Genomic DNA, 14,208 nt, shown 5'->3' with positions numbered 1-14,208 from the left:
GGGTTGACTGGCAGGTGACGCACTATTTTTTTTCACTTAGGCCTATTATAAAAGAGTAATCAGTTGTAAATATGAATTCATATGAAATTTACACCGTAGGTATGTTTTGACGTCATCATATGGCCATCTGAATTTTAAAAATTGGATTTTTATCTCTTTCGACACGAATATCGCATAATCGTTATCAATTTTCTTCCAATTTTCAATATTGTTATATTACTCAAACCATTCTCCTTCAGACATATGAACTTTATTTTTAATTTGAAAAGGTCATCATATTCAAACAATTAAATAAACATGAGTGGTGTAAAACAAAAAATAACCGTCAACTAAACCGTTTACAATGCCAATACCGTCAACTGTTGACGCTTGTTGAATGATTTTGATCGATGCTATGCTGTTTGTACAATCGTTGTGTAGCGCAGCGCAGTAGTGTAGCCTTCTGTAAGCCTAATAAATAGAATGTGCATGTTACGATGCGTTGCGCGATAGTTTAACTCGTCACCGTGACGAGTTCAAATCTAGTTTGTATTGTATGGGGATATGTTATATACCATTCTATTTATTATAGGAGTTTTTTGAAAAAGAAATGTTAAGCATTTGATTTTGGAATTATTTCCAGCTTCTTGTTTCTGAACAATAAAACTCGTTTTGCTATGAAATATTGTTTAATTCACATTTTGAAATACAAACATATATAAAATATAAAATATAAAAGTTGAAAAAAAACCACTATTGATTGTCTGGTGCAGCATCCGAGATAGTTCTGCTGTTTCGCCGTCGATGCTTGCGTGCCCATCGCCAGATCCGTCGAAGCCACGGCACACGAATTCGCCAACGGCGGCGGCGAGGTTGGGCAATAGTACTTTCCTGTTGATTACTCATGCCTACTGTTGCGTTATCACCATCGATGGCTGGTGTCGTGGTCTCGTCACGATGTGCCATTACATCTCCTTGGTGTTGGTTCGTTGCTCCATCACCAGCACTATGATTCATTACTCTATTTCTATGTTCGCTCCCAACTAACTGTCGTCTAGTCAGTAACGCTTGTGATTCATCATTTTGGCGGGAATTTCCTACTTCTTGAACATCGGCTATACTATTAGCACGATTAAATTTACGTTGCCTGATTTCAACTATATATTCGCATAGCTGTGCAAATTCTTCCTCCGCTTCGTGTTTCATTTTCATCCTAATTTCTTTTCTCCGAAAATATCTCTCTCTAAAATCGTCATCTGGGAAAATCTGTAAATTCTTCTTCGCATTTTCATCAAGTTTTCTTGATTTCAAACTCATTTCGTATGCGTGTGCATACATCCGACGTCTATTTTCATAATATTGTATTTTTTCATCTATCGTTCCTCCGGGGAATGCACCAGCCGGTGGTTCTTGTACATTTTTAACTCGTCTATCGGCTAAGTCGACGTAATCGGACATCAGATCAGTAAACCGTTGAATCTCAGAACGGGCATTTTCTAGCGAGTTTCTGATTGTTCCAGCATCAGAATCATTTGTTGAATTTACTGGAACTTGTTTAGGTCTTCTAAACGATGACGGTAATTCGAGAGAGCGCTCTCGGTTGTTCGGTTCGTGTCTACGACGAGTCCCAGACTTATGCACTCTACGGCGGGTCCTAGACTTATGCACAGGACCTTAATAAAAAAAAAAAAAGAACATTTAAGATGACTTGTTGCACAGTATAAATTACAAAAAAAAAGCAATGTAATTACAATACCATAATATAATAAATTACATAAGTAAATTATCTTACCATTTGGCATATCCATTTATTAATTCTCTTTAGATTTCTAGTTAATAATAGCAGATGTGGTCAGTATAACGATTTTGTTCGTTTTAACTGTTCAATTGAATGTTTATTATTGCCGTTTCCATAGTACAATTTGACCCGCATTCACTAGTAAAACGCGAGCGTACCAACACAAATCGGAAACAATGTGTGCGCGCGTGTGCCACAGTGCGATTCGGAAATGGTTTAAATATGGAGCGAACCCAAATGCGCAGACAGAAAGTGGGGAAACACCTATGCAATACGTCTTGTTGAAGTTGTAAGGCTTCTTCAATAACGATTTGGAAGCCAGACAGCATGTGTAGCGAGAAATTGAGGATTCTGATTAGCAATGGAGCCGTCTGGACATTAGGTTTCAGTCGAGATGACCCATTTACCCTCCTACCACTTCTGATTGGTTTGCCATCATACATATCAGAGACAGCGAGTGTTGTGATTAAAGGATCAATTGTTGTTTGTCTTTATGACAGCAATGGCAGCTGAGCCTCTAAGATCACACCTGATTAATGAACGATACTCCCCGGTCTTTGAAACATCTCTCTAGGTTGTTTATTCGCGACTATTTTGACCGAAAAGACTTATCAAAGTTGAGTTCGCTTCCACTCTACCAAAGCAAATCATTCGCTATCTTATGTACGAATAATGCCTAGTGTGAGACAACACAAACGAGAATTAGAATGAACAGAGTGTCTCACTGTTCAATTTTTCCCGGTTTATTTTTGCCGGTTGCATTCAACAACTGTTGATTTAGTTTCTTAGTATAGGTGTATCGCGTTCGTTTCGAAGTGAGTTTAAGGTCGTTGGGTCGAATAAATAAAATTGGTATACGAGGTGTCTAACCCATTATGTACGAGAACCTCGATCCCCGCATAGTATTGTTTTCAGAAACCAGACATTGCGAGGGCCGAGGTTCTTTGGAGTCACTGGCTACAAAATTACAGTAAGACTGTTTTGTCGAAATGAGTGTTTGTTTACATTGAGGAAAAAGTGTATTTTTTGGCTATCGCTCTGTAGCGCGATTTTCTGAAATTCTTAAATTGACTATAAATTCAAAACTAACAGCATTTTTCAAATGAAACTTGGAAATACGGATGCTTCGTGTCGTCAAGGGTCATCTTCCTGTATTATCAGCAACATTTTGAACATTGGTATTTTCGCGCGTACGCGTGCTTTGAAAGTTAAAAATGCTCAAAATCAATTTCAAATCAACTTTCTACACGTTTCATGCAGGACATTTTAAGCATTTCACATTAAAAAAAAAAATCTCCCGCGCTTTTGCTTTTAGACAGACCATTTTTGCACTTTGTTGTTCTGTATACCTTTTATGATAAGTTTCTGTGATGAATTATGAATGTAAAATAATGACACACGTGCACGTCAAACTTTGAAATCATGCGCTTAAAAATGGTTAATATTTTAGGCAAATTTGTGAAAAAATATGGCTATTTTGAATCGATTATAGCTCTCCGAGATGGCTGGTGACCCCCTATTTTTTTGTTCACTTATTAATATTATAAAGAGTAATGAGTTGTAGATGTGAATTCATGTAAAATTTATTTTTTGACTTTATTATAAGGGCCATCTGAATTTTAAAAATTTGATTTTTATCTCCGCCTTCGATTGTAGACGAACAAGCAAAACATCTCGCGGCATTTTAGAGAAAGACGATTCATTACAATTAAAATGGACTAAAAGATTGCAAAAATCGAACAAATCTTAAATAATACGATTTTCCATCTGTAAGGTAACGATAAGGCTTAATTTTCTCAGCATTTTTATTATGGCAGAAGCTGTAGGGACACCAAAATATTAATCAGGGGTTTTCTGCGGATTGTGTTCGGTCTGGCGCGTCTATAGAGAGTAGGTAGTAGACTACCAGTGGTAGGCCTATGAGACGAAATAAACTAAAATGAATAAAAATGCGCGAAAAAAAAACTGAATGACTATTTTAACCAAATCCACCTGACCCTCTTTAAACGTCACTGAGTGCTACCTACAATTTAGATTTGTAAAGAACAATTTATAAGGGGCCCGTGTGTCAACCGACAATTCCAAGGGAGATAAGATATTTTTATGTATCAATTGTAATATAAAAGATCAGAAATGAAATCTTTCAAATAATATTTCAGTGAAATACATACAAAAAAAATTCCATGTTTAATTAGGCTATTAAATAAATTTAATTGTTTGATTTCTTGTCCACCTGTAAATTTAGTGACTTTTGTGGACCAGTAGACATTTCAAAGCTTAGTTAGGTAACACGTTTACATAATACTTCAGGTGAGAAGGTGATTTGCTTGGAAGAGTTAAATCGAGTCCACGTCGATCCTCCATAACATATCACAGTTGAGTTTATAAAATGAAAGGCATACTTATAATTCTAGTTTTGCGAGTCAAAATGTCTTTGTTGACGATGTAGGACCTATATAACTCCTCGACGATCACTAAGCATGCCTATACTTCAATGTAGCTTATAATATATATATTGTAAATAGGGCCTACATGTACTTATGCTGATCAATATAAATAGCATACTATAGTCGATGACGGTGCATACATCCGGATTAAAAAATGATTTGTCCAACGTTATTCCAATGGAAGGCAGAAAGAAAACATATTTCAATTACTTTTGTCTTTTTTGTGTTACGTTTTTAGGGTTGTACAACACGAAATATGAGGTAGAGGCATTAGTGAATCTACTCGGTGTATAGTAGAGTAGTAGTATACTACATCGATGAGTCGCCAACATGACCTATACTATACTAAAGACGATGATGACATATAATTCAAAAACAACTTTCAAAACACGTCCTACTTTCCAAGTTAGTACACATATATTTGAAAGAATATAGAACACAAAACAGTGTATTGTTCAACAGATCTATTCGTCTTCGTTTTACAAGTTCTAAAAATCTTTCAACACTTCGAACTGACAAATAAACTGTGATGTGCCCAAATATGGTAATGCTAGAGACAAATATGGCAGTGATATGACATCATGTCATGTATAATTACTGCCTAATAAACTGGGATGAGAATAAAGGACAATGGCCCGTTTTGTACGCAAATAAAAGCTGTAGAGGCCAACTCAATATCTAATAGGCCTACAGTACTACTAATATTATTAACAATAACAAATAGATATGGTTAAACCCTAATGATAGGAAGTCGAGTGCATAATTAATAATAGTCATTTATTTCCAGAGGAAACCTGATATATGGTACACCCGTAAAAAGTCAGATGTACGATTATTGTAAATCTACATAAAGTTAAATGTAAAAAGAGCATGATTTGAACCATCATATTTAAAAAAAAAAAAAAGGATCAACTGTAGAACTGGTATTACAAAATTAAATACACAAAATTCCAGACAGTATTAAATATGGCACACTGTACCCACCCTAAAGCAGCCAGTAAACAAATTTTTATAATTCTTATATTTTTTTACAGTTGCTCAATCATGCATACCTACGTTTCACACAGACTTCTCATTTGCTTGCGGTATGGACAAATATAAACCTTTGCTTTTGTAGCTATTATTAGGCCTATATTGATTTGCTATTTCAAATTTAAATATTTTTTGTAAAGTGTACAATTTCTAACAATTTAAAGTTTAGTTATTGTTAATAAATCACATAAAGTTTTGAGACATTCTGAAAAAAAGATCATCATTCAACGAAACTCAAAGAAATTATTTATTTCCATGCTCTCTCTGTCAACCAGTTTACTAACTCATCATGTGACATCATTTGTTGTCAACTCTCCTTTGTCGTAGAATAGATATTTATTTTTACAATAGATTCTATTCATTTAAAACTTTTAGGATTGTACTAAAAATACAAAATCTCACCACATTATATCTAACCCTCTCTAATGGGAAAAAATACCAAATTAAACACAGAGTTCAAATCAAATGTTGATCAGCAAATACTTTAGATTTTTTCGGCTGACCATATTTGCTAGCTATTAGCACAGGAATAACATGATGAACTAAATCCTCCAGTCTGTCACGCTCTAGTGGTCTATTCACACTCTATATGAAGATTAAGCTTTTGTAGCGTCTTACCATTATAAATAGTTGCGAAACAGCTAAACATTCATACACGATTTTAACGATTTTGTTACAAACTGTTAAAGATTGGGGAGAACATTCAGTAAGCAAGAGTAAATTTTATTGGTTGGAGATCAAAATCGTTGATGCATGTTTTTATATCGTAAGCATCATACCGTCATTTTGTACCTTGAGCTTTCGGCCGTAAGTAATGAAAGTTCAGTGTCATAAGAGGTGGCTTCCACTAATCTTTTCCTAGTTGTTTTTCCATGTAATATGAAACCTGTAACTTGTAATTCTGAACAGGCCCTAAAAAATGTTCATACTGTGCAGCCAACATTTCATACATCAAGTGTGAATAAGAAATAAGTGTTCCTCTAAATGTGTCGACTACATTACTAGGAATATTTACATATCAAATATTTATATTATAATAAAAAAAGAAACAATCACAACTAATTATAATTAGATAGCTAATATATAATTATGATCCCATTGGTACAGACAAAAGATAAATATCTATCATACGAAACCAATGTGGCATTTGTGAGATATTAGTTTGTAGTGATTTATATATGAAATGTTTCAATGTCTATGATGCCCAGGCTGCCAACTCAGCCATATCATCCTCATCTTCAACCACTTTCTTTGATTTTTCTGAGGATAAAAAAAAGAAAATAATAATAAAAGAACATATAATAATAAGTTACCAGAGTGGAGTGGAGTTGTGGCTTGGTGGTTATGATGCTTGTCTACCACTCCAAGGGTCCTGGGTTCAAGTCCCGTCACATGTCAGGATTTTTTCTAAGGGCCAAATTACTCCACTCCCAAAGACTTGTAATAAGACTTTGTTTATGTAGAGCATCTTGTGTATATGTTTGTCTTGTGAAGCTCTGAGGGTTCCTAATGATCAGCAATAGCTGGATGGATCACCCTCATTAAATATGGTTAAAAAAAAAAAAAAAAAAAAATAGTCTAGGTTATACACTTGATTGACGGTTTAATTTAATTAATAATGAATGAGAGAGCAGTGTGCTGTAGAATTTGTAGAGGCTCAACCACTGTTTGCTTGAATCCACAAAGCCTGAAAACAGATGTAACCCTGCACATATCACTGTCTATTCTCATCAATAATAAGGAGCTTTCAATTTGCGATGACCTAACTACTGGGCCAGGTGAATCTATGTGTCGTTGGTCGTCTGGACCTAAAAATCCTTAAAATTGTGTCTAGGTGGGTAGAGAGGACACACATCGCAATATTCCCATATACATAGTTGTTGGAAATTAAAGCTCCCTATTAATATGACACAAAAGTCTGAGCTATTACTCATTAAACAAATTCATACTACTCAAATGTGTATATTTTTCTACCACAAGGACCAAAACCAGATATTGTAACTACTCCCTGGATAATTACTCCCCAGACAACTACCCCTTAGGAATGCTACCCTCACATAGTAGTTGTCTTCAGGGGGAGAATGATAATTAGTGGCCTAGAATCAAAGGGGATATAATTACCAGTCAATTGGTTTAATAAACATTATAGTAACCCCACTTGCTCTCTGCCTCTTCTCAATTACTAAAATAAATAAAACTTACGAGGTTGTGGTACTTCTGAAGGTACGTCAGGTAATCTATCAGTTACTGATGGTCCAACATCTAATAACTTTTCATCTAATTCTTCTTGTTCAAGTTCTTCTAATTCAGCTAATAAGTCATCCTAAAAAAGAATTTATAATATTAACTAATTACTGTACAGAAATAAATTAACTGAGCGATCAGAAACTGACGGAAATACCTGACAAAATGACCGAAAGAGAGGGAGCGCTATTTAAGAATTCGGCACCAATATATCAATTTTCCGGAAAATGCTCTGTTGGAAAATAACTAAGTACCCTGTACCAAAATTACTTTATATTTTACAAAGTAATTAACTAAACTTTTTTAGTATAATAGTAAACTAATTAAATTAATTACCAAAAACTGAGAGACCATCCCCTAATATTTAAAAAATAGTGTACAAAGTGTGTATTTACCCTGGACCAACAGTCATATGTCCCAGGATGAGGCAATGAAAGTACAGTGCCTTGCCTAAGGATACAAGTAATATGGCATAGACAGGTTTCAAACCCATGCCTTTCACATGATAATCAGATATCCTTTACCGATACTCCAGACTGCTCTATGTGAAGGAATAAGATAACATGTTTTTGTTATCACACCTACCTCATCAACGTCATCATATTGAGACGGACTAGAAATTGCTTCACCAATTTCATTACTCAATTCCATCTGTTCAGAAATATCATCCATCATATCATGAACTTGATCCACATCTCTGCAGAGAAAAATGAAAACAAACGAAAAAACACATAAAATGTGTGTCAAATGGCTGCTCTATCGACAAGGGTTGAAACATACTTTTCAAGAAATCTAGGTCTAGGCCTGGTGTAAAACTTACAAGGACTTGTGTGCTGACTTCAGAGCTTTTGCTGCATATGTCATTGTATTCAATACTTCTGAGTTTGTGTTGGCATTTTCTAGTGCTTCTCTTTGGAACTCAATTGTAGATAATGTACCATCAATTTGCTGAAGTTGTTTCTCTAGACGTTTCTTTCTTTTTAATGCATTCAAGGCAGCTAAAAGACAACAACAACACTTTTTCTAGCTCAATTTCCAAGAAAAATAAATATAAATAAAAAATTGTATTGGTATGTATCGTTGGGTCATACTAATCTATGAACGATATCGCCCAATAATAGGGGTCTTATGAATTACATTTACAATAATTACAATGTTATTAATGCACTTGTCAATTGTATGACCCACTATACGACCCCCGGGAGAGGTGCGTTATTTACAAATAATTACTGACGCAGGGGTGCGTCAAAAAACCTAGATGGTACGTCACATCAATGAACAAGGTGTGTCAATGTCCTTCACTTTACCACCCACCATATCATAAACAACATGTTCACAGTGCGTCAAAATGGGTGCGTCATGGTCACCTAAAAGCAAGTCACATTTTTGACGCACGGGTGCGTCATGGTATTCAAAGGTCGACGCACATCGGACAAATGACGCACCTCTCCCGGGGGTCGTATAGTGGGTCATACAATTGACAAGTGCATAAGTACATGCTAACATTATATTTAATGACGATATTTTACAGTGTACAATGTTAATTGTACGTTTATTCCAAAAAGGCTAAAAGCACCCTCTGTGAAAGCATTGAAGCTATGTAATGAAAAATACGAATATTTTAATTTGATAACAATAATATAGGCCTATTATAATTATAAGTTATTTTACAACTTTATCTAGGCCTAGAGCATGTCTAATATTTATACTTGATATCAATTTATATCATAAAACAGTTTGTAGGTACTGTAACACAATCATTGTTATGTAAAAATATGGACCAAACGTCCAACTAATCACACTTCCGGCAAAAATGTAATAATTTGCCCAGGCAACATTGACTTGAACATATAGCCTAGGCCTAGCTAATAAGTCTAGGCCTAACTAACGTATAAATGTGTACGCCTTAATAAATATACAATACAAATGTAACATAATATACCTCTTTTGTCTTTTGTTCCCTTTTCTTTCGCTATTTTTAGTTCTTGATTAATTTTCTTCTCGAGAAATACTTGTTTTTTGGTTAACATTTCCTCTGTCTGACGCAGTTTTTGTATCGCATCTCCGGTGCTAGGCAAGGCCTCTTTTTTCTTTCCTCCGAAGAATTTGGTAAAACTCATGATTGTCTACTAGTACCTGTATAAATGTTTAAGTACTCAAGTTTAAATTGTTGATAATATTATTTTGGGAAACTCCAGACAATTCTCAAAATAAGTTGTCAAAATCACATGAAAAAAATTAGTCACTTCACCCCGCAACAAAAATAAATAACGATGACGTCAACTAGGTCAATTAAGGGTCACATATAGAGGGCGGTATGTTTATTTATTTATTTATTTGGAATTACACCTTTAGATCGGTGGCACACTTAGCACAAAGGTGCATCCTTCACAATATAAAATATAACAATTAACAGAAAAGTAATAAAAGGCAAAAGCAACTATCATATCCTACCCCCCCCCCCCCCCAATTTACATCGATATATACAGTAGATCATTACTTTACACAATGAATACAAAACAAGATATAGTAAAAGTGTATAAAATAAAATAAAATCAGCTGATAAACACAGCTTATTACTAAAAACCCCCAACCCACTTTTATTTCAATTTACTTAATGTAGCAATGTAGATAACATAGTTATTGATTGATTGGTGCACAAATCTGATTGGTCAATAATCCAGCCCAGCCAGGACTAACTGATAGTAGTGTTGTGCTATGTTTAAATGGTAGTGATATGACATCATCATGTTCATGTATGGGCACATTACTTTTTGTCACATAAAGTTTGATAGTGTGGACACTAGAATCAAAGTTCAAAAAAGGTCAATACTATCGAATATTGCTGCAGCAATTGACCAATCAGAGAATATATGAGTGTTTGTATATGTATGTATGTATGTATGTATATGTATCTTTACGGGTTACGTACGTATGTATGTATGTATGTATTATGTTTATACTTACCTCTTATTACCTTGTACTTACCGTTTAACTTGTCTTTTCGAGACTAAATACATCACAGAGAAGGTTATTCACTATACAATTATATAGAGTAGGAATAATCATCTAAGTTATGTTTTATAATAGTCTACATGAGTACGAAAATGAAACAATAGGAACTACAGAAACTAATTACTATCTTGTTAACGATTTTGTCTCCAAATTTAATATTGATAGAGAAAATTTTATTTCAATACTATGTCTGAATTGTCGGAGTATTGTAAACAAGTTTGATAGCATAAGTGAGTTTATATCCTCATTAAACCGAGAATTTTCTTGTATAGCTCTAGTTGAAACATGGCTAACGAAAAATGATATACCTAATATGTATAGCCTACCAAGTTACAGATTTATCTACAAAAACAGACATAATAAAAGGGGTGGCGGAATTGGATTATACTTACCTGACAATGCATACTATGCTATAAGAGAAGATCTCTCGGCTATGATGGATCAATCAGAATCACTATTTGTTGAAGTTGAACATCAAAATAAGAACATTGTATATGGAGTCATATACAGACCCCCGGATAAATGTTCTAAAAAGTTTAACGAACAATTGGGTACAGTTATGGACATTATTAATAGTGAAAATAAAGATTCATATCTCGTAGGAGATTATAATATTGATTTAGCTAATCACACAGAAAGTAACGTACAGATGCATACAGATACCCTTTTCTCACATTCTTTTATCCCTATCATAAACAAGCCAACGCGTGTAACAGCAAACACAGCTTCAATAATCAACAATATTCTTACGAATTCACAGCAATATCATCAGATAGAATCAGGAATAATTTATACGGATATTTCAGACCACTATCCTATCTTTTGCATAAATAAATCGGTTAAGACTCCAACAAAACATGTACACAAATATAAGTTACAGCGTAGCTACTCCCGTCGCAATCAAGAACTATTCAGAACTGAACTAGAACGGCAAGACTGGGAGAATGTAATTAGCAGCTGTTATGCAAATGAGTCGTACGTTAACTTTCATAACACACTAAATAGACTGATAGATAAATGCTTTCCCTTAAAAAATATACACGTGAGAGCAAATATAAATAAATCTCCGTGGATCACTGAAGGTATTGCAATATCAATTCGTAAGAAAGAAAAACTATACAGTTTGTATAGAAAAAATCCGACACTTTATAGAAAATCTAAATACACTAACTACAGAAATAAATTAACTAAACTAATACGACTAAGAAAAACTAATTACCTGAATGAAGAATTTGAGAAAAATAAAAATAACTCTAAAAAAACATGGCGAAATATTAACAATTTATTAGGAAAAAATTACAATTCGGGAAAACCGTCAAAGATGTTCTTAAATACAAACTATTACAACAATGAACAAGATCAAGCGGAAGCAATGAATTCATATTTTATTAATATTGGCAAAAATATAGCAACTGATATAAAAAATAAAAGAAGTAATAGAATAGATCCACTAACGTTAATGTCTGGCAATTACGCCAATTCTATGTTTATTAGGCCAGTAAATGAACATGACATTAAGAAATATATTGATAATCTAGATATAAGTAAGTCACCTGGTAATGATGGAATTGGTGCTCGTTATATTAAACCATTTTCGCAATGCCTAACAATACCGATTAAACATATTGTTAATATATCATTGACAACTGGTTGCTTTCCAGATGAATTAAAGATTGCCAGAACTGTGCCTATATTTAAGGGTGGCGATGAAAATGACATAACAAATTATAGACCTGTTTCAGTCTTGCCTTGTATTTCTAAAATTTATGAAAGGGTTGTGTATGATCAAACGACTCAATACCTTGACAAACTTAACATCATTAATAAATCACAGTTTGGTTTTCGAAAAAACCACTCTACGAGTCATGCACTTTCACAAACAATAGAAAAAATTACTTCAGCAATAGATGAACAAATGATAAGTATCGGCGTCTTCCTAGACCTTTCTAAGGCATTTGATACGATAGATCATGAGATTCTCTTACAAAAACTCAAATTTTATGGTATTCGGGGCATTGTTCTTGAATGGTTTAAGAGCTACTTATATATGAGAAAACAATATGTTCACATGGGAAATTGTAAATCAGAATTAAAACTGATTGAATATGGAGTACCACAAGGCTCAATTCTTGGGCCGTTACTTTTTATAATTTATACAAATGACATTGTTGAAAGTAGTAAATATTTAGAATTTGTCATTTTTGCTGACGATACTAACGTATTTTTTAAGCACAAAGATATAAACCTTTTAATTAACACTTTAAATACAGAATTAAGTAAATTAAGTGATTGGTTTACTGCAAACAAATTGAGTCTGAATACAAAGAAGACCAAGTTTATCGAATTTAGAAGCATGTATAAGAAAAAAGATACCAATAACTATACTTTATTTATTAATGATGTTGAAATTGAAAGAGTTAGTAAAATTAAGTTCTTAGGTGTCATTCTTGATGAGTTTGTAACATTCCATGATCACATAGATATCATTACTATGAAAATTGCAAGGGTCATTGGTGTAATGAACAAACTTAAATATATTGTTCAATCAGATGTTTTGTTAATAATGTACAACTCGTTAATTTTACCTCACCTAATATATGCAATAACTATTTGGGGAGTTGCGGGGGCAACAAAGCTACAGAGAATACATATACTTCAAAAACGAGCGATCAGAATTATATGTAAAGTGCATTATCAGCATCCATCAGCAAATTTATTCTATAACAAAAACCTATTGAATATTTTTGACTTGTATGAAAAGTACACTGCTGTATTTATGTTTCAATTCCGTATGGGCAATTTACCAGTTTCATTTAACTCTTTTTTTACAAAAATGGAATCTGTACATGAGTATGGTACGCGGAAGAAGAGTGATTTCCGTATTCCTCTAAAAAGAACAAATATAGGACAAAGAAGTATTGCCTATAGAGGGGCAAATATTTGGAACCGTTTACCTGAAAACATAAAGTGTGAAACTAAAATCGGAAAATTTAAAAAGGAAATACAACAACTATTAATAAATAAATACTCACTCATGTAGAGTTCACTTTTGTTACTTTTACTTTTTATTTCTATTTGTACTTTTATTGTTTTATTTGCTAATTAGATATCTGTATTATAGGGTAATGCGTTTAAGAGCTTCGGCTCATTGCATACCCGTTTTGTATCAAATAAGTTTATAGAAATATTCTTGTGAAAGAAATACTGTATTATTTTGTTGTTGATACAAATAAATGGTACGTATATAGTACCGCGAATGATGAATACATTCAAAGAAAACAATGAAGAAATAGGAAAAATTGGAGATAGTAGAAAGTATACCGTCCAGGGTTATAAAATTTTGCCAAATGCCATTTCACCAACAGCACAATTACCCGACAGGATATTTCGCCTACAGGACATATTTAGTCGACAGGACATTCCATGACATTGTTAAGTTAAGGCTTTATAATGTATAGGTTGCCGGTGTTTGTAACATGTAAAACGTTTTCGAGTATTGATTATGACCATAGATATTATTGGAAAAGTTGGAAAAATGTAGCCTGTAAATCTATTATCTGCCAATCAATTGTATGTCGGCCAACCGTATAAATGGCAGAAAAGTGCCTTGTCAGCTAATTGTCAGTCGACAAAATGTTCTGTCGGTCAATTGTCGGCAAAATTATTTTTGACGAAATTTCCTGTTGGCAAAAT

General features: G+C 33.7%; 3 protein-coding genes across 3 annotated transcripts; 1 reads left to right on the top strand and 2 right to left on the bottom strand.

Annotated features, from left to right (window-relative positions):
* Positions 1–732: 732 nt before the first annotated feature.
* LOC140057670 (uncharacterized) lies at positions 733–1,851 on the bottom strand. The gene is made up of 2 exons (XM_072103390.1): positions 1,772–1,851; positions 733–1,652 (listed from the first exon to the last, which is right to left on the bottom strand). Exons 1-2 carry the CDS (start codon positions 1,785–1,787, stop codon positions 733–735), a joined length of 936 nt encoding a protein of 311 aa, XP_071959491.1. The 5' UTR covers positions 1,788–1,851.
* A 2,826-nt stretch (positions 1,852–4,677) lies between these two features.
* LOC140056683 (charged multivesicular body protein 4b-like) lies at positions 4,678–9,760 on the bottom strand. Its single transcript, XM_072102137.1, has 5 exons — positions 9,443–9,760; positions 8,321–8,498; positions 8,086–8,197; positions 7,459–7,579; positions 4,678–6,516 (listed from the first exon to the last, which is right to left on the bottom strand). The coding sequence occupies exons 1-5, from the start codon at positions 9,618–9,620 to the stop codon at positions 6,452–6,454; spliced, it is 654 nt and encodes a 217-aa protein (XP_071958238.1). The 5' UTR covers positions 9,621–9,760; the 3' UTR covers positions 4,678–6,451.
* A 1,068-nt stretch (positions 9,761–10,828) lies between these two features.
* Positions 10,829–13,555, top strand: LOC140057669 (uncharacterized). Its single transcript, XM_072103388.1, has one exon. The coding sequence runs from the start codon at positions 10,829–10,831 to the stop codon at positions 13,553–13,555; it is 2,727 nt and encodes a 908-aa protein (XP_071959489.1).
* Positions 13,556–14,208: the final 653 nt, after the last annotated feature.

The sequence above is a fragment of the Antedon mediterranea genome, chromosome 8 (assembly GCF_964355755.1).
Source record: "Antedon mediterranea chromosome 8, ecAntMedi1.1, whole genome shotgun sequence".
Taxonomy (NCBI): Eukaryota; Metazoa; Echinodermata; class Crinoidea; order Comatulida; family Antedonidae; genus Antedon; species Antedon mediterranea.
This window is presented reverse-complemented; position numbering and strand designations above follow the sequence as displayed.

Excerpts from the sequence above, each read along its gene's own strand:
- LOC140056683 (XM_072102137.1), bottom strand. The coding sequence starts at position 9,620 with ATGAGTTTTACCAAATTCTTCGGAGGAAAGAAAAAAGAGGCCTTGCCT. Across the intron at positions 8,499-9,442 it reads GGGAACAAAAGACAAAAGAG|CTGCCTTGAATGCATTAAAA; the intron begins GTATATTATGTT and ends GTTGTCTTTTAG. Across the intron at positions 8,198-8,320 it reads AAGTCAGCACACAAGTCCTT|AGATGTGGATCAAGTTCATG; the intron begins GTAAGTTTTACA and ends TTTTCTCTGCAG.
- LOC140057669 (XM_072103388.1), top strand. The coding sequence starts at position 10,829 with ATGTATAGCCTACCAAGTTACAGATTTATCTACAAAAACAGACATAAT.